General features: G+C 39.7%; 1 protein-coding gene across 6 annotated transcripts in view; it reads left to right on the forward strand.

The window, feature by feature from the left end:
• Positions 1–26,465, forward strand: part of LOC126100267 (apoptosis-inducing factor 3) — a 78,751-nt gene that overhangs the window by 28,843 nt on the left and 23,443 nt on the right. For all 6 annotated transcript variants that reach the window (XM_049910858.1, XM_049910859.1, XM_049910857.1 and 3 more), the window contains 3 exons: positions 8,101–8,222; positions 23,011–23,144; positions 25,578–25,912. In XM_049910858.1, coding sequence (XP_049766815.1) covers positions 8,101–8,222; positions 23,011–23,144; positions 25,578–25,912 — 591 coding nt within the window. The remainder of the gene's footprint in view (positions 1–8,100; positions 8,223–23,010; positions 23,145–25,577; positions 25,913–26,465) is intronic.

A 26,465-nucleotide genomic window follows, 5' to 3' on the forward strand; every position in this document is an offset into this window, starting at 1 on the left:
GCAAAGGTTTGAAATTTATATGTAAACTTGGTTGAAAGTTGGTAAGTGTTCTTGTTTCCAAATACTCGATGAATAAAGTCTGGTTATTTGCATGCCACTAGTTATGCTGCTGCAAGACAAACGTACAGTGTTAAACTTTTAACATCAGATTATTATTCTTAATGAGTGGATTATGACAGCATTTTAAATTAGGTCAACAAGTACATGCAATACAGAAAATCAAATTTTTGTTGCTGTTGGGTTCACATTGAAATTATGTGACAAGTAAGGCATACTATGTGTGTGAGTAAATTATCACATTGGTGTACACATCAGTTAGCCTAATTTGTTTTTAAGGACTACCTTTCATACTCAAGAATGAAGAATGAATGTATGATAGTAAACTTTTAGATAAACTTTCTAGCTTATATAATATGTGCTCTGACGCAATTTATGTCACATTTCCAGTTATGGAGGCTACAGTGTGTTTTAATTTTAAAATTGAATACTTGCAACAGACTTGACAAATAAGGTTTTAAACATTTGATCTTGTTTTGAGTGCTCTGATGACAGCAATTTTAATTCTGGAATAGTTCGTGCAGCCTGCTTTACAATGAATTTAACTTAACTTTTCAAGTGCACTTGTTTAATATTCTTTTAGCTCAAACATTGATAATCGAGAAGTAGAATGCCTTTAAAGACAAACTAGACTTTGTGAGTCTATGCTTGGCTACCACCAAGCCCCAGCCTTTGCAGCACCTCTTGCTTTATTGTGCCTGCTGCATTTCTGTCCTCCTGCTATTCTTTTTCCCCTCCCTTCTGAAGTTTTGTTATCCTGGTGTCAGAACAGTCCTTAGTCTGTTTTTTTTCTTCATTTTTCACCTCATCCCTTTCCTCAGCTTTGGTGTTTGATCTCTCTCTCTCTCTCTCCCTCTCTCTCTCTCTCTCTCTCTCTCTCTCTCTCTCTCTCTCTCTCTCTCTCTCTCTGTTTTTTTTTTTTTTTTTAATGTGGTCCTGAATGCCAGTCCACGCATTTGACGTGTAACAGGTAACTAGGTAATGCTTAATTCCCAGCTGTGGGTTGACAGTAGGGTTTGTACATACCTCTGGTACAGGCCAGGCCCAGGGAAGGGTGATTGCCTGAGCTGTTACCTTCACAGTTGCCAATTGGTCCCTCTGATCGTAGTTCGGGAAGTGTGACCTAAGGTGTGAACACCCACCAAAGTTGGGTGAGCCATTACCTGTGAGGGTCTCCCAATCGGAAGGAGTGCACCATCGGAGAAGCTGGCAATTGTGGGGATTTTTGCGTAATGAGCCAATCTTCTTCATCTTAGTAAACGTCTAACAAACATAAGTGGAATGTGGCTAAATATTTGATAACTCTCCCAGCTACACCTCTGCTCCTTGTGATGTCACATACTGAAGGAAATCAGCCTTCAGTTCATCCATTTATTGTTCAGAAATGCATTGATGCAGTTACAAGCTCTCGGTTACATGATGGGACTTTGCTTCTGGAGTCCATTTGCGATTTTCAAGCCCAACAGATGCTTACAGCTTCACTCCTTCACAGGTATCCTGTTTGTGTCAAGGCCCATTGTACCTTGAATTCTTCACATGGTGTTACTTGCGCTCAGCTGCTTGATGGTCTGACCAAGGGTGAAATCCAACATTATCTCTCTGTTCAGGGCATCACTGTGGTCCATTGCATTATGAAAATGGTTGATGAAAACTTAGTGCCTACACACTCTCTTTGTCTTACATATGGTCGAGTAGTGCTTCCGTTGTTAGCCAACTTATCAAACGACGGGAACAGGAGTGTTTGGAGAGGAACCGTAGTGACTATAATAGTGTGTCAGATAGAGTTTGCATTTATGTCCTAAACTCAGTCTGTAGTGACACTGTGCCCCTTCAAACCTCTCTTGAAGCTGTGGCTGTCAGAATAAGGGTGACACAGGAAATAACTGTCTACAATGTATATCTTCTTCCAGATGGTGCAGTACCCATGAATGTATTAGCTGCACTGATTGATCAATTCCCTAAACCTTTCCTACTTTTGGGAGATTTTAACACCCATAACCCCTTATGGGGTGGCATTGTGCTTACTGGCCGAGGCAGAGATGTCGAAACTTTACTGTCTCAGTTCGACCTCTGTCTCTTAAATACTGGGGCTGCCACACATTTCAGTGATTGATTTATCAATTGGCAGCCCAGTACTTCTCCCATCTATCCAATGGAGAGCACATGACGACCTGTGTGGTAGTGACCACTTCCCCATCTTCCTATCACAGCCCCAGCGTCAGGCCCACGGACACCTGCCCAGATGGGCTTTTAACAAGGCAGACTGGGAAACTTTCACCTATGCTGTTACGGTTGAATCTCCCCCACACAGTAACATGGCTGTGATGGTTGAGCAGGTGACTACAACAATTGTTTCTGTGGCAGAAAACGAGATCCCTCACTCTTTAGGGTGCCCGAGGGGTAAGGCAATCCATTGGTGGTCGCCGGAAGATGCTGAAGTAATTAAGGAGCGTCGACAAGCTCTACAGTGGCATAAGCGGCACCCTTCGCTGTTCCCGGTGTTACCATAAATGGCGTGTTATCTACCGACGCAAACGCGATTGCTGAGCACTTTGCTCAATCCCCTGTTTCAGAGAATTACCCTCCAGCCTTTCACACTCTGACAGCGACTGGAAGGGAATGTCCTCTCATTCACTACACGCCACAGTGAATCCTATAACGCCCCATTTACAGAGCGTGAGCTCCTCAGTGCCCTTGCACATTGCCCCAACACAGCTCCTGGGCCTGATCGTATCCACAGCCAGATGATTAAACATCTCTCATCTGACTACAAGTGACATCTCCTTGTCATCTTCAACCGGATCTGGTGCAATGGCGTCTTTCCATCGCAATGGTGGGAGAGCACCATCATTCCAGTGCTCAAACCCGGTAAAAACCCATGTGATGTGGATAGCTATCTGTCCATCAGCCCCACCAACATTCTTTGTAAGCTGCTGGAACGTATGGTATGTTGGCAGTTGGCTTGGGTCCTGGAGTCACGTGGCCTACTGGCTCCATGTAAGGGCAGCTTCTGCCAGGGTCACTCTACCTCTGATAACCCTGTCTCCCTAGAGTCTGCCATCTGAACAGCCTTTTACAGGCGCCAATACCTGTTTGCTGTCTTTTTTGACTTACGTAAAGCATACAACACGACCTGGCGACATCATATCCTTGCCACATTGTATGAGTGAGGTCTCTGGGTCCCGCTCCTGATTTTTATCGAAAACTTCTTGTCACTGTGTACTTTCCGTGTCCAAGTTGGTGCCTCCCATAGTTCCATCCATATCCAAGAGAATGGGAGTCCCATAGGGCTCTTTATTGAGTGTGTGTCTATTTTTAGTGGCCATTAACGGTCTAGCAGCAGCTGTCCGGCCATCCATCTCACCTCTCTGTGTGCAGACGAGTTTTGCATTTCGTACGGCTGCTCCAGTGCTGGTGTGTCTGAGCGTCGCCTACAAGGAGCCATCCCAAGGCACAGTCACAGGCTGTAGCCCCTGGCTTCCAGTTTTCGGCTGCAGAGTCGTGTGTCATGCACTTCTGTCAGCATTGTACCATTCATCCGGACCCAGAACCTTGTGTTCCTGACGATCCACTCACTGTAATGGAGACATATCGATTCTTAGGACTGGTTTTTGATGCTTGATTGACTTGGCTTCCTCATCTTTGTCAGCTTAAGCAGAAGTGCTGGCAGCACCTCAATGCTCTCTATTGCCTGAGTAACACCAATTGGGGTACAGATCGCTCTACACTGCTGCAGCTCTACAGAGCCCTTGTCCAATCCCAAATTGACTGTGGGAGTATGGTTTATGGTTCGGCAGCACCCTCAGCATTGCATTTACTCGACCCTGTGCACCACTGCGAGGTTTGACTAGCAACAGGAGCTTTTAGGAGTAGTCTGGTGACCAGCATACTGGTGGAGGCTGGGGTCCCTCCGTTGCAAATCAGATGTGCATAACTGCTCACTAGTTACGTAGCACAAATTTGTAGTTCTCCTGGGCATCTGAATTACTGTCTCCTTTTCCCACCTGCGGCAGTCCATCTCCCGCATCAGCAGCCCAGGTTGGGGCTAACGATTGCGGTTCACGTGCGGTCCTTTCTCTCTGAACTGGAGTCCTTCTCTGTACCACCTCTACTTGCGGTCCGTTCATGTACGCCTCCATGGTGCACGCCTCGGTTGCAGTTTCGTCTGGACCTTTCAGGTAGCCCTAAGGACTCCATTAACTCTGCAGCTCTCCACTGGCGTTTCCTCACTCTCGATTCTTGACGTGTTCTGGGGCTCTGAAGTGGTTTACGCCGGTGGCTCGATGGTTGATGGTCACATTGGCTTTGCCTACGTTCACAGCGTCTGTATTGAACAGCATTCCTTACCCGATGGATGCACTGTGTTCACTGCAGAGTTGGTGGCCATTTCTCGTGCACTTCAGTATCTCCGTTCGTGCCCTGGGGAGTCTTTTCTTTTATATACTGACTCCTTGAGCAGCCTGAAAACTATCAGCCAGTTCTATCCTTGTCATCCTTTGGTAGCATCCATCCAGGAGTCCATCTATGCCCTGGAACGGAGCAGTCGTCCAGTGGTTTTTGTCTGGACCCCGATCATGTCGGAATCCCAGAAAATGAACTTGCTGGAGATGGGCATCCCTACAACTGACCTGCATTCGTTATATGCCGCAAGGTTTTTCAGCTTTGGGAGACGAAATGGCAAAATCTCAGTATGCATAACAAACTGCGAGCCATTATGGGGACCACGAATGTGTGGAAGTCCTTAATGAGGGCTTCTCACAGGGACTCTGTGGTTCTCTGTCGGCTCTGCATTGGCAATGCCTGGGCGACTCAAGGCGACCTCCTAAGCCACGAACACCCGCCTGAGTGTTAGTGTGGCGCCCGGTTGACAGTGGCGCACATTCTTCTGCTATGTGCTTCTTTGGCTGCCCTGCAACTTCATCTTCAGTTGCTGGACTCGTTATAATCGGCTGATTTGGTTTTATGTTTCATCTGTGAGGGTGGGTTTTATAATTCGATTTGAGTTTAAGCGCATGTCCTTTGTTCCTCTGTGTCCTCCACCCTAGTGCTTTTATGGTGGAGGTTTTAATGTGTGCAGTGTGGCTGGCTTTTCCTTTTTATTTTCGTGGTTGGCCAGCCACTGTAATCTGCTTCCTTGTTTTACTCTCTTCTAATTGTCTCTTTCATCTTTGTCATTTTCTTGTCCTTTTGTTCCTTTTAGTGTTCGTTTCATTTCCTTCGTTCTTGTGGCCTTTCCTTCATTTCTGTTTTGTGTTATATGTCTCATCTGTTTTATTCTCACACTTGTGGCATTGTTTTATTAGGAACAAGGGACCGATGACCTCATAGTTTGGTCACTTTCCCCCTCGTTTAAACCAACCAATCAATCAACTTTTCATCCAGTATTGTCTGTACCTTGGTGCCCATAATAAAATTGCTTCCAGTGCTAAATGTTGTACTTGATTCATGGTGTTGCTTTCTGATTTGGACTTGATTGTGGTTATGACATATTATTAATTCCGCCCAGGATTTTTCAAATTTTGCCATTTTACAAGGCAAATTCGAGCATTTACCCAATTAGTAAATAGTATTGCCCTTCTGTGAAGAGAAGTTCTGGGAACACTTTGAGCGGGTTAGGATGGTGCATGAAAAAGCTTCACAAGGTACCAGACTGTAATACTTGTTGTTACTGTCCTAATATTTTTCTGCAATGCTGGCTTATGTTATGTACAACAAACTTCATCAAGAAATTGTTTGTTATACTAGCAGGGCAGGCCTCAAGAGTTTCTCAGGGAATGTCTCATGCGAATAACTGTTTAGTGCGTTCTTTGCTGTAGATTATTACACATGAAAATATTTGTAATATTATGAGACATTTGTCAGTTTACCACAAAGTAAAACAATGGAAATATGAAAGAAATCGTTAGAATTCGGTTTTTGCATAGTTAAATTTTAAGGTGGTGTGGATACTGAATCTTTTAGTGTCACTGAATTGTAAAGTAACAATCAAAAATATTGTTTCTATCACTGCAAAGCATGATTGAATTCCATTGGTAGAGTAATGGTTGCCTCGTTCCGCTAGGTTCTTAATCAACATTTCATTTTTTGTGTAACTTCTTCTGTTGATGCATGAGGTTAATGATTTTTCTGATTGCTTTTAGTTGTGAGAGCACAATAGTTCACTTCTGAGAATCCACAGTTGCCTTAACTTTGTGTGGTCTTCCAGTGAATCGACTGTTTGTACCGTTCTTGGGTGTCCAGCCTGGTGCAATTGTCTTTGTAGCTTGTTACTGTGGCAGTGTACCTTGCCATCATCTTCAGGGGATTCCTATGGAATGAACATCTTTGTTACATCCACCTCTTTCATACTGTAATATCTCCCCACCCCATCCTGCAGCACTACCCGGTTGCACGACGTATCGGGCGGTGGAGAGAGGGGTGGGGGGTGGCATTGCTGAAGGCTGGGTGTGGACTCTGGTCCTTCAGTGCTTTTGTAGATCCTGTCCGGCATAGAAATGGCTCTCAGCTAACACTGTCATTTTAGTTGGTTGAGTGCTGTGTCCCAAGCTTTGCTTAGGGTGTAGCCACTGTTTTTCGTGAAGCCGGTTGGCCACTCAAATTCTGGTAGCCTCCTTCAGAGCACAGTTCTCCCAAAACTATGATGTCTGTCTTAGCACTTCCGTTTATTCATACTTCATTGAGCCCCTTTAGCTATACAGTGTTCTGCAACCACAGGTCTTATTGGTGGCTCAAGTTCATTATGTCTTCTGTGTTCCTTGCATCTTTGTTTGATTGTCCACACAATCTGCCCAATGTATGCCTTACCACATCTACATGGAATATTGTAAACATCCGGTTTACCGAGCACAAAGCTGTCTTTCACTATACCTGATATTGCATATCTTTCCAGAGATGTACAGAAAATGCATTTACTGTTAAATCAAGCTAGTATTCTGCTAATATTATTTGATACTTTGCTAGTGGATGGCAGATGTACCATTGTCTTACCCTCCTCATTGTGTTATATTTACTGGGTCTGTATCTTCTGCGTGAAGGTACATTTGATTTGTTTCCCACTGTATCCATTCTTGAATACATCCTTTTGATTGAGCTCTCTGGTAGCTTTCTTTGTGCTATATTGCACAGGTCTGTGCACACCCCCACACTGTGGAGGATGACGGCAGCTGACAGCATTGAGATACAAATCAGTGTGGGTGGCTGTCTTGTATATACTGTCTCATAGTGCTGTCCTTTTTGTGCTTGCCTAATACATCAAAAAAGGGGAGTTTGCCATTCTCATTCACCACTATGGTGAATTTGATACTGGGGTGCCAACATTTCAGATGTTTGAAGAACTCCTAAAGTTTTTCACTCCCATGTGGCCACACAACAAATGTTGTTTCCAGAGCTTTCTCTTCGAAATTCTCCATAAAAAAGTTTGCCATAACCCTGTTGATAGAGAACACCCCATCGCAACGCTAACCAATTATTCATAATAGTTGCCATTGAAGAGTGAGAATGTTGATGTGAGGACTGATTCAAAGAGGTTAGTCAGTGTTGGGTTGAATTTCTCTCTAATCAATGTGAGGGAATCTGCAAGCAGCACTCTGGTGAAGAGGGAAACTACATCAAAGCTCACAATAAAGTCCTAGTCATGAAGACATAGTTCTTGCAGCCATTGACTGAAATGTACAGAATTCCCGATGTGATGGTAACATTTACCAACGTAGAGGCGGTTAAATATTCTGCCAACTGGTAAATAGGTGAGCATATCTTGTTCACAAGTGAACATAGAGGCGTATATTGTTTAGAGGAGCATATTATTTGTGAACCTCTGTTAGTCTGTGGGCCTTTGTGGTGCAGCAGCTCTTGTTTTAACTTTGTTTCATCTGTAGAAATCCTGCATGAACTTTTTGCCAAAATATTTACTGTATCTGTCATTATTACAGAATCAATTTCCAAGTTTGTGATTTTATAATTTCAATGACTATGTTAATATAATTATAGCACCATAATTGAGTTTTAATTTTATTTACATCCCATGACTAGTTTCTTGTATTTTAGGAATATAATATTGAACTCATGCTGTCAACTGAAGTCACTGGTTTGGACACGCATCACAAGCAGCTGAAGTTGGGAAGTAATACTCTGAACTACACGTCCCTTTTTTTGGCTACTGGTGCAAAGTGAGTATCTGAATGTTTTGGTTCATTATAAAAGATGCAGAAGTGATAGTTGTAACTTAGCAGTAAGAGTACCGTCAACCCGTCTGTTTCTGACACTACTTCATAGACAAAGTGATCTGCATTTTCAGTGAAAATGATACGTATCTTACAGCTCAGGGATTGTTTCCTGTTGTTTTCATTTTTTAACATCCAGAGTCACAGAGGAAACCACATTATAAGTGCAGGTCGGCTCAACCCAGTACTCGGTGTTATGTCAACCACCGTATTAAAAGTACACAGAAAAGAATGTTCACAAATATCCTGGTTGATATCAGCCTCTATTTTATATTATTCTGTTATTTATTTTTTAACTTTTTTTAAAAGGAATTTTGGGATCGGAAGATGTGGACTTCAATATATTTTGTTAAGTGCATACATTATTCAATTTCGTACTCACAAATTTAATAGAAAATATTTAATTTATTCCCAGACATAAAATTACGTCAACGTAACACCATATTATCACAATTATTAATGAACTAATTAACCTGAAAATTAGGGGCTCTGCAATGATGTTTATTCCTAATTAGTTGCTTGACTGACCCATCTGTTCTTCATTATTCTTCTGTAGCACCACATACCAAAATCTTCTGTTCTCTTCTTGTCTAAACTGTTAACTATCCATGTTTCACTTCCATACATGGCTACACCCAAGACAAATACCTTCAGAAAAGACTTTCAACACTTAAGTCTATATCACACTATGCTGTCCGGTGACACCACAGTGGTGTTGTGTGCGAAATAGTGGTCAACAGCCAGCAACACCACAGCGGTGTCATGTGCATAGTACCGCTCAGTGGCCGGCGATATCACAGTGGTGTCGTGAGCACCGTATTGCGTAATGGCTAGCAAGAGCACTTTAGTATCTTTTGCATTCTGTTGGTGTTTTGTTTAGGTAACAGTAAGTTACACACGTCAACAGGTTTTTTGTTTTTATAAGTACTTGTGCTCTTTCTTCGTGGCAGACGAAAGAGACAATATGATTATTTACGATGAATGCACGGACGTCTTGTCTGATATTTCAGACAACTTGGCCTATTGGGAAGAAGACATTCGATATAAAAAAAAAAGTGAAGCAGAATCATCGGAAGATAGTGAAATACGTCCAAGAAGAATTCGGTGAATGCTATGGTTGCCAATTGATTCGTATGAATCAGACGAATAAGACACAGTGGTCAGACTTTGATTTACGAACAATAATAAATCTGAAGGACCTCCGGGTCCATACATAATTCTCAAAGATACACAAATCGTCGAGGATATTATAGAATTATATATTGAGAATGATCTATTTGAATATATTATCAACAAAACCAACAAGCTCTTCTGTCAAAATTGCAATAGAAGGAAACTGGAGGAAAAAATGCCAAATTTGTCGACGTTACGGGACCTGAACTTAGAAAATGGTTTGGGCTTGCTATGTAAGGGAATTGGTAAAGGGGGGGGGGGGGGTTTGGGCTTGCTATCCTTAAGGGAATTGTCAAAGGGGGGGAAGGAAGCAAGGGTCGATGATTGTTGGTCAACGATTCCGTTGATAGACACCATGATATTTCGCAAAACGATGTCCTGCAACCAATTCAGACAAATATTATCATTTTTACAACAGTAAACAAAATAATGCCAACTGGATTTTCAAAGTGCCGTTTGTAATTGATTATTTTTCCAAAATGTTTCAAGAAACTTTTAATCGAAGTCAAAACATCTCAGCCAATGAAGGAATGATACCATGGTATGGACGGTTAAATTTTAAAGTTTACAATCCGTTGAAAATTATGAAAAATGGCATTTTCATTCAGATGCTGTGCGATTCGAGTACGGGATACAATTCCTCATTCAAGATACACTACTGGCCATTAGAATTGCTACACCAAGAAGAAATGCAGATGATAAACGGGTATTCATTGGACAAATATATTATATTATAACTGACATGTTATTACATTTTCATGCAATTTGGGTGCATAGATCCTGAGAAATCAGTACCCAGAACCACCACCTCTGGCCATAATAACGGCCTTGACACACCTGTGCATTGAGTCAAACAGAGCTTGGATGGCGTGTACAGGTACAGCTGCTCATGCAACCACAGTTCATCAAGAGTAGTGACTGGCGTATTGTGACGAGCCAGTTACTCGGCCACCATTGACCAGACGTTTTCAATTGGTGAGAGATCTGGAGAATGTGCTGGCCAGGGTAGCAGTTGAACATTGTCTGTATCCAGAAAGGCCCGTACAGGACCTGCAACATGCAGTTGTGCATTATCCTGATGAAATGTAGGGTTTCGCAGGGATCGAATGAAGGGTGGAGCCATGAGTTGTAACACATCTGAAATGTAACGTCCACTGTTCAAAGTGCCGTCAATGCGAACAAGAGGTGACAGAGACGTGTAACCAATGGTACCCCATACCATCAAGCTGGGTGATACGCCAGTATAGCGATGATGAATACACGCTTCCAGTGTGCGTTCACTGCAGTGTCACCAAACACGGAGGCGACTATCATGATGCTGTAAACAGAACCTGGATTCATCTGAAAAAATGACGTTTTGCCATTCGTGTACCCAGGTTTGTCATTGGGTACACCATCGCAGGCTTTCCTGTCTGTCATGCAGCGTCAAGGGTAACCGCAGCCATGGTCTCCGAGCTGATAGTCCATGCTCCTGCAAACGTCATCGAACTGTTCGTGCAGATGGTTGTTGTCTTGCAAACGTCCCTATCTGTTGACTCAGGGATCGAGACGTGGCTGCACAATTCGTTACAGCCATGCGGTCAAGATGCCTGTCATCTCAACTGCACGGCGTTCCATATTACCCTCCTGAACCCACCGATTCCATATTCTGCTAACAGTCATTGAATCTCGACCAACGCGAGCAGCAATGTCGCGATACGATAAACCACAATCGCGATAGGCTACAATCTGACCTTTATCAGAGTCAGAAACGTGATGGTACGCATTTCTCCTCCTTAAACAAGGCATCACAACAACGTTTCACCAGGCAACGCCGGTCAACTGCTGTTTGTGTTTGAGCAATTGGTTGGGAACTTGCCTCATGTCAGCACGTTGTAGGTGTTGCCACCGGCGCCATCCTTGTGTGAATGCTCTGAAAAGCTAATGCTTATTGTTTGCATATCACAGCATCTTCTTCCTGTCGGTTAAATTTCGCGTCTGTAGCACGTCATCGTGGTGTAGAAATTTTAATGGCCAGTAGTGTATATTCCAGTGCTGGACAGCCTTTAGCAAGAACAGTAATGTAACTGTTGTCACATTCTTATGGAAAGTGGCCTCAGCATGGATAATAATAATAATGATAATGATAATGACAATAATAATAATAATAATAATATCCTTTTCTCAGACGTTACGTCTGGTTAAAAATGGAAAGTGATGCGGACGTTGATCAAGCGTGACCTCCTTTTAACTGTACGGTATATGTTACATTGCATTTAGGAACTTTTGAGTAATTGAACATGTATCAATAATTACAGATTTCTGTTGTTGTATATACAAGTTTGGATGTATTATTATTATTATTATTATTATTATTATTATTATTATTATTTACATTTAGCCAACTTCATACAAAGAATTTTTCAGTTTCCTGTCAGCCCAGTATTCTTCATTCTCTTTGATCTCGTCCTTCTTTCTTTATCGGAAATCACCCTTCCTATTGTCTGTTTGTTGATTCTCGTTTGCAGTCTGGTTTGTTTGTCTGTGAGTTTCCTGATTTTGTCAGTGTCGTTTCTTAGATCTTCCAATGTAATCTGTAGCTCATCCGTATCTTCCTTTATTTCTGTAATCCACTGGATGTTGCACTTACTATTCCACAAATTTTCTATTATTCTCCTGATGATCATGTTCTCTGGTGTTCTGATTAGATGTCCAAAAAATAAAATGCATTTCTTCCTGATTGTACTCATTACTGGTTCTATTTCCTTGTAGACTGTTTCATTTGTTGCTACTCTCCAGTGTCCATCTTTCTGGTACGATTTGTAGATGCACATTCTGATGATTCTTCTCTCTGTTTTGAGTATTTTGTCTGTTTGTGCAGTGTTAGTTGTTTTGAAGATGGCTTCACTTGCGTATGTTATTTATAGTTGAGTGGCTGTTTTTTTGTGTTTTTGTTTTGTTGCTATTGACAGGCTCTTTTTGTTGTAGGTGTTCTTGGTGATATATTGTGGTCTGGTCAATTTGTTTATTCTTTTGTGCCATGTTGGCTTTTCGTTGAGGTTATATGTTATGATTCCTCATTGATAATTATTATAACTGTGTAGAACTTGCAGAGAAGGTACTTGAAAAGAAAATTCGATTTTTGTGGAACGATATGGCAAAATAGGGGATTTCCAGAAAAATTAAAGCGCGCAAAAGTCAATGTGTTCAAAGCTTGTCATCAACGGACAGGTGAAGTACTCACCGCACAGGTATGGAGAGCTTCGAAAACTAAAATGATATGAATGATCTCTACAATACATAATGCCACTTTGACTGACACGCAAAGAAAATGTAGAAAAACCAATTACTCAATTTAAAAAACCTGGAAGTGTATTAGATTACAACGAATACATGAAAGGAGTGGATCGAGCAGACCAATAGTTGGGTTGTTACCCTATATACTGAAAAACTATAAAATGGTCAAAAAAGGTTGAAATTCACATTATTTAATGCATTCTGTACATGGCAGAATACAAGAATGTCCGCTTTCACAATTTTTTATTGAAAGTGTCCAATTCGAGGATTCACATAAAGCAAGAACAACTAATACATATTTCCGAAACGAATAAACGAAAACAAAGAAACTGCCATGTATGTCCCCCCCCCCCCCCCCCCCAAAAAAAAAAAAAAAAAAAAAAGGGGGGGGGGAGAGAGAGAGAGAGAGAGAGAGAGAGAGAGAGAGAACAACAAATTTAATGTGCAAGTCTTGTGGAGTTGCGTTACATCTTGAAGACTGTTTTGCTGCGTATCATATGAAAGAGAAATATTAAATACCAAAGGCAATGCAAATAAATAAATATATGAAACAAACAAATTTTCTATTTATTTACATATGTATATCTCCGAAATTTCATGAAAGTAGGGGAACAGGGTTGTTAACTAATGAGAACTTAACGATGAGATTAGTAAAACTTAACCATTTATAATCTCCTGATAATGTCAAGGAGGGCCGGCGACAAGCCAAGTAATCCACCATAACACTGCCGGTGCCAAGTGACTAAATTTGTAGGAGAGGTGCAGACAGCAAAGTGTTAACAAATTTCTCTTCTTCAGAAAATATAATGTAATTGGTTAGATAAAAAATCTACTCAGTACCAGATGAGATGAGAAGGAAAGACTGATTGCTGGGGACTGCTTCTTCAGGTAAGCGTTTCTTGCCAATTCAAGTCAAAATCTTATGTCATTCCTACTTTGGCTATCATCAGTTATTTTGCTGAAAAGATAGTGTAAACTATCTAATACTTCAAGTGTGTTGTCTCTTAATCTGATTCATTTAGCATCACCTGATTTAATGCGACTACATTCCTTTATTCTTGTCTTGCTTTTGTTGACGTTCATCTCATATCCCCCTTTTCAAGACAATCTCTTAAACTGCTCTTCCAAGTCTTTTGCTGTCTCTGACAGAATTACAATGTGATCAGAAAACCTCATTTTTTTCATTTCTTGTCCTTGGATGTTGATGCCTAATCTAAATGTATCTTTGGTTTTCTTTACTGCTTGCTTAATGTACAGATGCAATAACGTTGGGAATAGGCTACAAACCTGTCTTTACCTTCTCGACCACTGCTTCCCTTTCATGCTCCTTGACTTTTATAACAGCCCCTTTGTTTCTGTACAAATTGTAAATAGCCTATCACTTCTTGTATTTTATCCCCTGCTACCTTTAGAGTTTCAAAGAGAGTATTCCAGTCAACATTGTCAAAGGCTTTTTCTAAGTCTATGAATGCTATAAACATAGATTTGCCATTCCTTAACTTATCTTCCAAGGTAAGCTGTAAGGCCAATATTGCCTCGCATGTTGCTCTATCTTTTTGTCATCAGTTTTCTGACTGGTTTTATGTGGCCTGCGACAAATTTCTCTCGTGTGCCAACCTCCTCATCTCAGAGAAGCACTTGCAGCGTATGTCCTCAATTATTTTCTGGATGTATTCCAATATCTGTCTTTCCATGCAGCTTTTACCATCTGCAGCTCCCTCTAGGACCATGGAAGTTATTCTGTTCACTCCATTCAGCAGGTCCTGTGATTCTTCTTCACTTTCACTGAGGATAGCAATGTCATCAGCTAATCTTATCAGTGATACCCTTTCACTTTGAATTTTAATTCCAGTCTTGAACCTATCTTTTATTTCCATCATTGGTTCTTCGGTTTAGAAAGTCAGAAATGCCTCTCCAGTGCCTTTACCTTTCCTACAGCCAAACAGATAATCATCAGCACATCCTCAATTTTGTTTTTAATTCTTCTGTATATTATTCTTGTCAGCAACTTGGACGTATGAGCTGTTAAGCTGATTGCTCAAAGATTTTCACACTTGTAAGCTCTTGTAGTCTTTGGAATTGAGTGGATGGTGTTTTTCCAAAGTCAGATGATATATCACCAGACTCATACATTCTACATACCAACGTGAATAGTCATTTTGTTGCCACTTTCCCAATGCCTTTAGAAATTCTGATGGAATGTTATCTATCCCTTCTGTCTTATTCAATCCTAAGTCTTCCAAAGCTCTCTTAAATTCTGATTCTAATACTGGATCCCCTATCTCTTGTAAATTGACTCCTGTTTCTTCTTTAATCACATTGGATAAATCTTCCTCTGATAGAGGCCTTCAGTGTACTCTTTCCACCTATTTGCTCTCTCCTCTGCATTTAACAATGGAATTCTCGTTGCACTTGTAGTATTACCATACTTGCTTTTAATTTCACCGAAGGTTATTTCTACTTTTCTATATGCTGAGTCAGGCCTTTCGACAATCTGTTCTTTTTCGATTTCTTGACATTTTTTGTGCAGCCATGTGCCTTAGCTTCTCTGCACTTCCTCTTAATTTCATTCCTACGTGACTTGTATTTCTGTATTCCTGGTTCTCCCTGAACATTTTTGTACTTCCTTCTTTCATTGATCAACTGAAGTATATCTTGATACCCTGGTCTCTTCACATTTACCTTCTTTGTACCGTGTTTCTTTCCAACTTCTGTGGTTGCTCTTTTTAGATATGTGCATTCCTCTTCAACTGAACTGCCTACTGAGCTATCCCTTATAGCAATATCCATAGCCTTAGAGAAAGCATATTTCTTAATGCCTTAGTACTTCTGTATCCCACTGTTTTGTGCATGTTCCTACACTTCTCCAAAATCAAAACTGATCTTCCCCGAGATCGGCATCTACTAGGTTTTCCATTCTTCCTAATGGACTTGGTGTTAGTATTTTGCAGCCATGACTAATTAACTGATAGTTCAATAATATTCAAATTTGTCAGCACCTGGTTTCTTTGGAATTGAAATTATTGCATTCTTCTTGAAGTCTGAGGGTATTTTGGCGATCTCGTACATCTTATGCCCAGGTGGTTCTAACAAAATGTCATCTACTCCTAGGATTTTTTTTGACATAGGTCTTTAAATGCCCTTCTCAAACTCTTCTCGCAGTTTCATATCCCCCAACTCGTCTTCGTCTATGTCCTCTTCCATTTCTATAGTATTGCCTTAAAGTTCACCTCATTTGTATAGATCCTCTGTATGCTCCTTTCAGCGTTCTCTTCGTTGCTTCATAAGAGGTTTCCACCTAAGGTCTTGATAGTCATACAGCCGCTTTCGCTTTTCTCCTAAGTCCTCTTTATTCTTCTTGTGGGTAGTATCTATTTTTCGCCTAGTGAAATATGCTGCTAACTCCTTACATTCATTCTCCAGCCATTCCTGCTTAGCCATTTTCACTTTCTGTCCGTCATTTTTTAGACATTTGTGTTAATTCTCACCTGCTTCTTTGTCTGTTCCCAAGGTAGTTTGTGGAATTCCTTACTTCTGTGCAGCATTTCTTATTTATAATGCATTTGTCTCTGGATCTTCAATTGCTTTGGCAAAATATGGATGTTTGGAAGACATGGCTGTGACCTAATGCATTACAGAGAAGACAGACTGTGTAAGTATAAAAATTGCAGTAAGACAACAATGGTCTTCATGGTAGAATGAGATCACTCTATAAAAAGTGCAACTGCTCTGCCTCGTCAGATGCTTGGTTGACTCTGTACTGGAACACTAAATTTGTGACTAGTTTCTGTAATGTGGAAAAAATATTTTTGTTGTAATATTTGGTTAAATTGAAAATGATGATTATAGAAATAAGTTTATTTGTGTTTTAGTACAGCTTGAAAGGGTGGATAAAAGTTACACACAATACTATTTTATTAATTTCACTATTGACAACCATGAGTTACAAATCGTCAGTGTCACACAGTATGTTGTGCACACCTTGCAAGGTCAAAGGGAGATCTTAGCAGTTGGCTAGAAGCCAGCAGTGCCTGCTAGTAGCTAATTTTGTTGGCATAAACATGCAAATTTAGAAAGTGAACACAGTAGTCGAATTCAAGCACCCAAGGTCCGTTATAGACAGTTTAGCAGCAGTGAATTATAAAAAGATTCATTTCTGCATGATGAGGCCTAATGTGGGCAAGTTACCGTCTAAATTTACATCTACATTTATATTTCATTCCAAGCCACATTACGATATATGGTGGGGGACACTTTATGTATCACTATCATTTCTCCTTTTCACTGTTTGGTAATGAATGGTTTGTGGGAACAGCTGTTGATGATAAGCCCCTGTGTGTACTCCAATATCTCTAATTTTACCTTCAATGATGTTTCACAGATCTACTTAGGAGGAAGTAACTTGCCGTGAAACAAGCTAATGTTACCCTCTGAGAGGATTTCAAATTTTGATTGTTTATGTATCTAATGTATAATGGCATCAGATTATAATTTTGAATATGGTAAAAATTAACAGAAAGACTAAATGGACTTTAACCTTGAGAGTTAATGAAAGTGGTAAAAAGTATACGAATGGAAAAAATGAACGGCCCCAACCCAATTAGGCACATTAATTTGTAAATCTATGTTTAAGAAAATTGAATATTGGTTATTAAAGTTACTTTTGTTGGTTTTTCGCTTTGAATAGAGCACAGGATACAGACTGACACAGTGCACTTTGAGCTATGTGTAGCAGCAGTTACCAATAACGTACACATCAGTAATTTTGGAAAGCAAATTTGCACCAGCTGATACTAATAACAGCTACACTAAAGATCATTACTTAAACCAATACTGAAATGTTATTGTCTGAAGTGCAGAGCTAAATTTGGACATGGGGATCTTCTATTTTAACTGACGTAAAAGCACAAATAAAGATAAATAATATCCTAAATACACTGTTTATACTCCTCTACAAATATCAATTTTCCTTAGCAGCAGTTATAGTCCAGTTATTTTTCTAATATGTGGAGAATATGATGGGGACCCATGAACTAGTATAGTGTCACTGGTCAATCTCTTTGATTATTTCAGTAAAAAAGACTAATTCAAACAAAGCTAACCTCTCACTTCACTTGGAGTAGTTCATAATTTACTTTGCAACACAAAAAATTCAACACTGAGCTCAATTAACTTCAAAAAAGGAACCATTCATGACAGAAATAAAGACCACACTATTGTTACAATGAGCTTAACGTATTTGCCGGTTTTATCACCTGTGAAGCAGGTATTTTAGACAATAACATTTACAAATCTAGCACTGTATTCTTGCAAAACTATACTTTGCAATGAACTGAGAGTACTTTAGCCAAATCCTATCTTAACTTCAGTTTTGTGGTTTTAATTTAGACTTTTACTGCTCTTTTCACATTTGCCCCAAAAAAGAAAAAGAAAAGAAAAAAAAACACTTTGAAATACTTGAATGCCAGTATTGTTCATTTAACACAGGATACTCGGTGTTAGTAGCACTTAAGTGAGGACCCTGCATAGGTTCGTGATCAGGATAGAAGATATGGTTCTGGACACAGATTTATAGCATTTGGCTTATTATTAAAGCCACACACACAGATTAACTGGTCCATGTCCATATACACAGCTGCATTATGAAGTTCGTAAAGCACTGGTGAAGTTTTGGTGGCAAGTGACATGGTGGGTAACTGTACTCATGGCTCTTGATGTTGTAATGCTCTATAAAATCTCTTCTTGGTGTCGGATTTTCAACATTTAGGACCATTCCCTTTTGCAGAAAATACCAAATAATAGCCAGATCCACATCCGAGGCAACAATCCTTTGCAAAGCAACTTCCAATTGCCTCTCTTGGCACCATTGAAGTGTACCGTGCTACAGCTAGCCACATACTGTATACTGTTCACACCAAGGAGCCACCGAGTTCGACTGTCAAAACCACCTTTTACATCGCACCATGCCACTTCCGTTGTGGAGGGACTTCCCTACATCTTTTACACATTACAAATACAATTGCCATAAGCATGAACCAGCTTTCAATAAACATTGTCTTTTTTATAAACACACACATATTATAAAAATTTATTCTTTTAACAATTAATTTTGCTTTTTTCATATATACATTACAAAACTCTAAATTTCATGTCGCAAATCAATGACTTTAACTAACAAAGAATACACACACCATAATTGTAGATACACAGTTACATGATATGAACCTACTTCTAATCAATATAAGTGTTACACTGTCTCTTACAGACCCCCAGGCTTATGAGCAATATTCAGGTATTGGTTGAATAAGGGTTTTGTGAGCTGCCTCCTCTTCAGGTGGATTATATTTCCTGAGCATTCTTTCAATGAATCTGTCTGGCATCTGCCTTACCTGCAATTAGTTCTGTGTAGCCATTCAGCATTAAGTTGTTCTGTACACATACTCGTAGATATTTTATTGATGTAACTGCTTCCAATGTTTGCTCTGAAATCGTGTAATTGCCCAGTGACGAGTCTTTCTGCCTATTGCGTGTTGACAGTCCGTTGCCAACCCCTACACCAAGTGTCAATCCTCTGCAGGTCTTCCTGCATTTTGCTACAATAATTTTCTATCATTGTGACTTCTCTTTATACAACAGCATCATCCATGAGAAGCCTCTTCCAGCTTCCAGTGTTATCCACTAGGTAATTTATATGCATTATAAAATGAAATGGTTCTGTAAAACTTCCTTGGGGTACACCCAAAGTTGCTTTTACATGTGAAGCTTTCTCCTCATTGAGAATTACATGTTTTGTTCTGTTTGCTTAGAAATTCTTCAGACCAAACACACAGCTGGCCTGATCTGTGCACTTGTATCTTGTTTATTAAGCAGTTGTGCATAACTTTATTGAATGCCTTCAAAATGTCGAGGAACATGGCACTGAACTAGATGCTGCTTTCTTTGTCTTGTGGGTGAATGTAGTGAGCTGGATTTCACAACCCCAGTTGATACATACGGAGGAGATTTTTCGATCTCCAGAAATGTCATAATATGCGAACACTTCTACGACAGACCAACATCAGAGGTGTAGACCTATAGCTTGTTGTGCCTATTCGATGACACATCCAGAAAATAGGAATGACGTGCACTACTTTCCATTCATTAGCGATACTTCAGAGGTTCAGTGTCCTATAATACATTGCTGCTAGAAGGAGAGAAAGTTCTTTCACATACTCTCTGTAGAATCTTATTGGTATCCCATCAGGTCCCATAGCCTTTCCTCTGCTGAGTGATTTCAGTTGCTTTTCTTTCTTGTGGTCACTTACTTCAATGTCATTTTGATGTTTGTGGGACAATTTGAAGGTGTAAGTACAATGCAGTCATCCTCATTGAAATAGTGTTGCAACAGCCATTTAGTACTTCGATATTCTGTGTCATCATCCTCTTTTTGCTTGTCAGTGCATTTGAGCAGATGGTTCCAGTCAGTACACTAATTTAACAAAGATCAAGACATTTTAGGGTTTTCTGTCAAGTAGATAGAATTTAGTTTCAGATTCATTGAACATATCATGCACAACTCTCTTTATGTGGGGTTCTCTCCACATTTAAATTTGCTGTGAAGCTCTCTTTGCTTTCGTAACAGCTTTTTAAGAAGACTGCTGAACCTCTTTCCCATACCTCACAACTCTGCTCAACACATACCTGACTGTAGCATAATTTGCCTATTGATGCTCAACATTGCCAGTGCTGGAGTTTAAATTTTCGTGGTGACTGCCCAGGTAATTTGAATTTGATTAGTGTCATTCTCGCTAAGCAGAATGTGTTACTATGTTTCTTTATATTCTTATTTACAATCATATTCAGTGGTATTGTAATGGCCTTACAATCGCAGAGATGAAAGGTTTGGGCCTGTTGGCGACCATGATATCTAATACACTGATCAGCCAGAACATTATGACCACTGACCTACTGTCGATATAAACCTTTCCAGGCAATAGCACCTGGCGAGGAATGACTGCTAGGCAGACACACGCGTGGCGCATGTAGTATTAGTGAGTGTGTTGCCCATGTGTTGAATGGAGGAGACGTGTGATCTGATTTGACTGGGCGCGGATTGTGACGGCCCGGAGTCTTGGCAAAAGTATTTCGGAAACTTTACGAATTGTGAAGTGTTAGAGGAGTGCTATGGTGAGTGTCTTCAGCACGTGGCAAAACAAAGGTGAAACCACGTCCAAATGTTGTTGGGTTGGGCGGCCGCCCTTCATTACAGATGTCGGACATTGTAGGCTGGGTAGACTGGTAAAACAGGACAGGTGGCAAGCTGTGGTGGATCAAACCTCAAACTTATAATGTTGGGCAGAGTATAAGTGTATGTGAACACACAGTGCATCGAACGCTCCTAATGATGGGCCTCAGCAGATGATGATCTATGCAAGTGCCAATGTTAACACCACGACATCGGCAACTATGACTGAAATGGGCAAGCGAACATTGGCGCTGAACATTGGCCTAATGGCAGAGCATTGCATGGTCTGATGAATCCCAATACCTTCATCATCATGCTCATGGAAGGGCGCAAATCCATCTTCCTCCAGGGGAGCAGCTCCTTGGCACCTGTGCTAAGAGACGGAGACAAGTTGGCTGTGGCTCCATTGTGCTCTGAGGAACATTAACGTGGGTATCTGTGGGTTGAGAGTGGAGCTCATGCAAGGCACCATGATAGCCAAGTGGTATCGTGCACTGGTTGCAGGCCATGTACACCCTTCGTGACGATCATGTCTCCCGACAGCAGTGGCATTTTTCAAGAAGATAATGCGCCATGTCACAATACCAGGAATGTGTTAGGGCAGTTCGACGAACATCATGGTGAGTTACATTTGATGTGCTGACCCCCAGCTATAATTCTTCCTCCGATAGCAGAAGTCAAGTAATCCACATCCAAGATTGTCACAGCATCGTCTGAATAACTTATGTAAGTCTTCCACTTGGCTCCAAACCAGAGGGCCACTTTCGGTTCTGGGAATGATACTTTAAAATGCTTAGTTCTGCTTCCACCCTGTGAGTGAGGCATTCTGATTTATTTTGCATTTGGACTTGTGATAGAGAGCTCATTAAAATCCTTCCAGGTGTAGTGCCATGTCATCTTAAAAAATTTTAAGATAACCAACATTTTGTGCATGTTGTAGCAACCTTCCTCAGGGCATACACTAGTTCACTGGGGAGTGGGTGCTTCAGTATATTGTATCTCTAGAGGTGTAATAAGACCACTGACACCATGTGTCTTAGTGACCCTAAAATACCACTCGTTGTAGGCTGGGGATATCGGGCAGACCATTCATGGGTTATATGGATTCTGGTAATTTTAGTTCACTATAATTTGGCAACAAGCTTGTGAGGGCTGTTTTGCTGCTATTAGTTGCAGATAAACAGTGCCAGTTATCAGCAGTTGTAGGAAAAGTTCTCACATCTTGAAACTTGTAAAATTAAGAAGTGATGTGTTTTAAAGAAATGTGTGAATTGAATTGCCTCTGTGAAAGACTTGCCTCTAGTATAGATAAACTTAAATCATCATCTGGAAGAAAGTGGGCCTGAAAATAGAATATAATAATCCTGAATATCAACCATAATAACGCCTATTTAATGATGGGAAAGAAAATAGTGCAGTTGTACAACCAGTTGTTATAGTTTTGGTATTTAGAGTTGTTGAAGATGACAACTTGATGGGCAACAAAAGAATACACAGAAGAGTAAGAAAGGGAAATGATATAATATGTAGAGAACTTCAGCAATGAGAGATTCTATAGCTTTTGCTAAAAGTAACTGATGGCATTCAAAAACATTGAGCCATATCTCAATTTGCTCTCTACAGCTTATCATATTTTGGATTGTGAGCTGTGACCTTGAAAATTTCCACTGCGTATGTATTCAGTACCTGCAAGAGAGAGACTGCCAAAAATTTGTTATTTAGGTTTTTTTTTTCTTTTCTATCTCATTCACATACATTGTCTGGTTTGATCAGATCTTTAGTGAAGGTAAAGTTGCTTAAAGAAACTACAGTAATATGATCTTCTTCTTGTTTTCAAAGTATAGTTGTTTATCTTAAAGTCACAACAGATGAATGTATTTGAAATTTTGTAGAATATATATTAAATATATTTTTTACTACAGATGTTGTCTGATATACAGAGACTGGTGTTCATGATCTTATTTGGTAAGATTTGTGGGTGACTGCAACCTCCATTCCTTTCCTGAACTTTTTAAATTCTCCAAAATTAATTTGTACTAAGAAGATCTCTCTCTATTTCAGCCCACGTGTACCTTCAATTCCAGGAAGTACATTGGAGAATGTATTTGTTTTACGGTCAATTGATAATGCTAATTCTATCAATCAGGCACTTGGTAAAGACAAAAACGTAGTCATCCTAGGAGGTTCCTTTATAGGTAGGTAACTGTTGTACTGCCAAGAGGCTGCAATGATATTCTTTTTCTTTTTTTGTGATTTCATGTTTCTTGCAAAGAAAAAAATATTGTAAAGGCAGTTCCAATTGTGTGATAAGTGATTAATTTTTGTGATTAAATGATTGTTTTGCGAAAATGTACAGAGGGTAGATGTACCTCATACAGCATCATTTGTGAAATTAAAAAAAAAAAATAAAAAAAAATAAAAATAAATTGAAAGATGAAAGGTGTAACGTATAAGGCAGGCTTTTTTTACCTTTGTTAAGTTGTGATCCCCTTTTTAAAACTTACCCTGCTGTTAACACATACATACTTATAATAAGATATACTATACTTTAGTTGCTGATGTGACACATAGACTATAGGCGTATTTGCCAAAAGAATAATAATTTGACAACAGGATAATTATTAAACGCATTTAATAAAAATTTTCTTGATGTGGTTGTTAAGCAGAGAAAATCCTTCCAGAAGGTTAGCGTGGAAATTGATAAATAATGTTTTGCTATATCAAGAGTGCTAAATTCTGCACTCTTATTCATGTGGAGCTTGGTTTTTGTTGTAGGCAGCTTACTTTTGGTTTCTCTTACAGCTTCCTTAAACAATTATAGTCTGGCAGAAAGGTGTCATCAGAAAGGTTGCAACCAGTCTTTCTCCATTATTCTTGTCACAACTGAACCTTTATTTTTATTTTTTTTTTAATATTAACAATTCTTGGTGGGGTCTTAAATCCTAAAAATGTACTTCGAGATGCATTTGAAACTAAAACAGTTAATTTGACAGGTTTTGGTTTACATTTTGAATTCAAAACACTTTGCTTGAAGTATGTTTCTGGATTAAGAGAAATCAGAACTCGAACAGAAAGGTTTAGGTGTTCGTTTTTTCCACGCGCTGTTCGGGAGTGGAATGGTAGAGCAATAGTATGATTGTGGTTCGATGAACCCTCTGCCAAGCACTTAAATGTGAATTGCAGAGTAATCATGTAGATGTAGATTACATAGGTTACAAAATATGATTTATGCATATATAGATGGAACTACTGTTACAGTGAAACAAAGAAATGTAATCAATATGAACAGATATTTGGTGGTTACGTAGCTTAGTCAGTATTAAAATTCCATTACAGGTAAGAATATCAACAATGTAGGAAAAGACAGATTGCTACTTACCATAAAAAAGACACAAAAAGTTGCAGACAGGTACACGCAAGCAAGCAAGCAAGCACACCTCATGCACGCACAACTGTCAACTCCAGCATTTCCGGCCCGAGATGCTAGTTTGCAGTCGTGTGTGCATGAGGTGCGCTGGTTGTCTCTCTCTCTCTCTCTCTCTCTCTCTCTCTCTCTCTCTCTCTCTCTCTACTGACAAAAGGCTGTGACCGTAAGCTATATGTAAGAAAAATAAAATGCCTACAAATGTCCTTATGACTTACTTATTTTGTTGCAACCAGTTCAGTGCTTCAATGAGCCATCTTTGGGCTGTAGTTGATATGAAACGGGTTGTTACGATCCCTATATATATCGCATCAGTGGCCATCATAATTGGATATGCAGGTAATCTGTAAACTGAGGTGACAGCACTCTAACCACAACTGAATTGGCAGTTGATGGTTAGAGTGGTGACACCTAAGTTTGGAGATTATCTGTGTATCCAGTTATGATGACCACTAATGCGATATACATAGGGATTGTATCAAACCTTTCCCCATCAACTACAGCCTGAAGAAGGGGCACTGAAGTGCTGAAACTGGTTGCAACAAAATAAATAAAATCATAAGGACAGCTGCAGGCGTTCTGTTTTCTCATAATAGTACATGGCAGTCATCCCAAAGATCTCCTGCCAAAAGGATGGACATACAAAAACTTGAAAGCTACATGTGTCTTTTAATCGTGCCTGTCTGCAACTTCAGGTGTCTGTCTTTTCTTATATTGTTGATAATATTCCTACCTGGAGTTTCCATTACAGGTAAGCAATAGTTGTGTATACAATTTGAACAATTTGAGATTCTGCCAAGTTTTCAAAGGTAAAAATTTGTCATTGGAAAAAAAGGATAAATATAAATTGAAAATACAGTAAAAGAAGTTGTCATCAGTACCGTACCAGGAAAGGGACAAGCGGTTTACAAACACTGTAATACTTGATTTTTTAAAGATACTGATAAGGACATTAAAAGAAAGTGTGAAGCCAAAATGAGTAAAAAATACTGATGGAAATATTAGAGCAAGAAGGCAGGAGAGGTGGTGATGTGTACACAAACTAGCCTTTTAATCATTTAAAATCATGCTATATTGAAATCATCATTTATGTAAAGACCTTCAAAATGTGGAACAAATTAAAATGAATAAATGCTCTCCAATGTTTTGTATTATACAGTTGTTACCCTCTAATTTCTTAATTTGTATAATTCTTTGATTCCAGGAATGGAAGCAGCAGCTTACTGTGTGAAGAAAGTTCACTCAGTTACTGTGGTGATTCGTGACAGTGTCCCATTCAAAGCATCACTTGGTGAGGCAGTCGGTGGCAGATTGATGGCTTTTGCTCAGGAGAATGGTGTCCAGTTTATCACTGGGAGTGGTCTAACAGAACTCCGCCCTGATGAAAGTGGCAAAAAAGTAGCAGCTGCCATAACAAAAGATGGAAGAGAGCTTCCTGCTGATGTTGTTATCTTTGGTGTTGGTGCTACACCTAGTACTAACTTCCTTAAAGGCTCTGATGTGAATGTTGCTCCATCTGGAGTTATTCCAGTGGATGAGGTTGGTATCTGTCTTCTAATTATGACTCTTGAACAATGTTTTTACTCGTTTTTCTGTGCCACTATCTTTGCCGATTCAGCCTGTTTCAAGACATGTGTATTGAGGTATAGATCTGTCTGATAGCAGATAGTTCCACATCTAGTTTCTGGTGTATTGTGAAATCTTAAATTCATAATTCAGAGACTAAAGAATGGTATATTTTTACTGAAATTTTGCAGAAATGTGTCCAGTTTATTCATTTTCAGAGTGCCAGGTTTGAAACCAATTATTTGGAATGTTATAACACGTACTGTTAATATCTGCAGCCATTCTTCCTCAGTTGTGACTTCAATTATTATCATGTAGATAATAGTAAATACAGGGTCCAACAAAAGACCTCCTGTGTTTTAAAAAGCATTTACAAACAAACAAATTAAGATAAAAAGAAAATACTTGTATCTGTGAGTAACAAAGACTATACCATTTTACATTAGCTGGTTTTAAAAATTATGTCCGATAAATGGCTTCCTCCATTGTTGACACATGGACAGAGTCTTTCTCAGAAGTTGTCTAT

This window comes from Schistocerca cancellata, chromosome 9 (assembly GCF_023864275.1).
Source record: "Schistocerca cancellata isolate TAMUIC-IGC-003103 chromosome 9, iqSchCanc2.1, whole genome shotgun sequence".
In the NCBI taxonomy this organism is placed as follows: domain Eukaryota; kingdom Metazoa; phylum Arthropoda; class Insecta; order Orthoptera; family Acrididae; genus Schistocerca; species Schistocerca cancellata.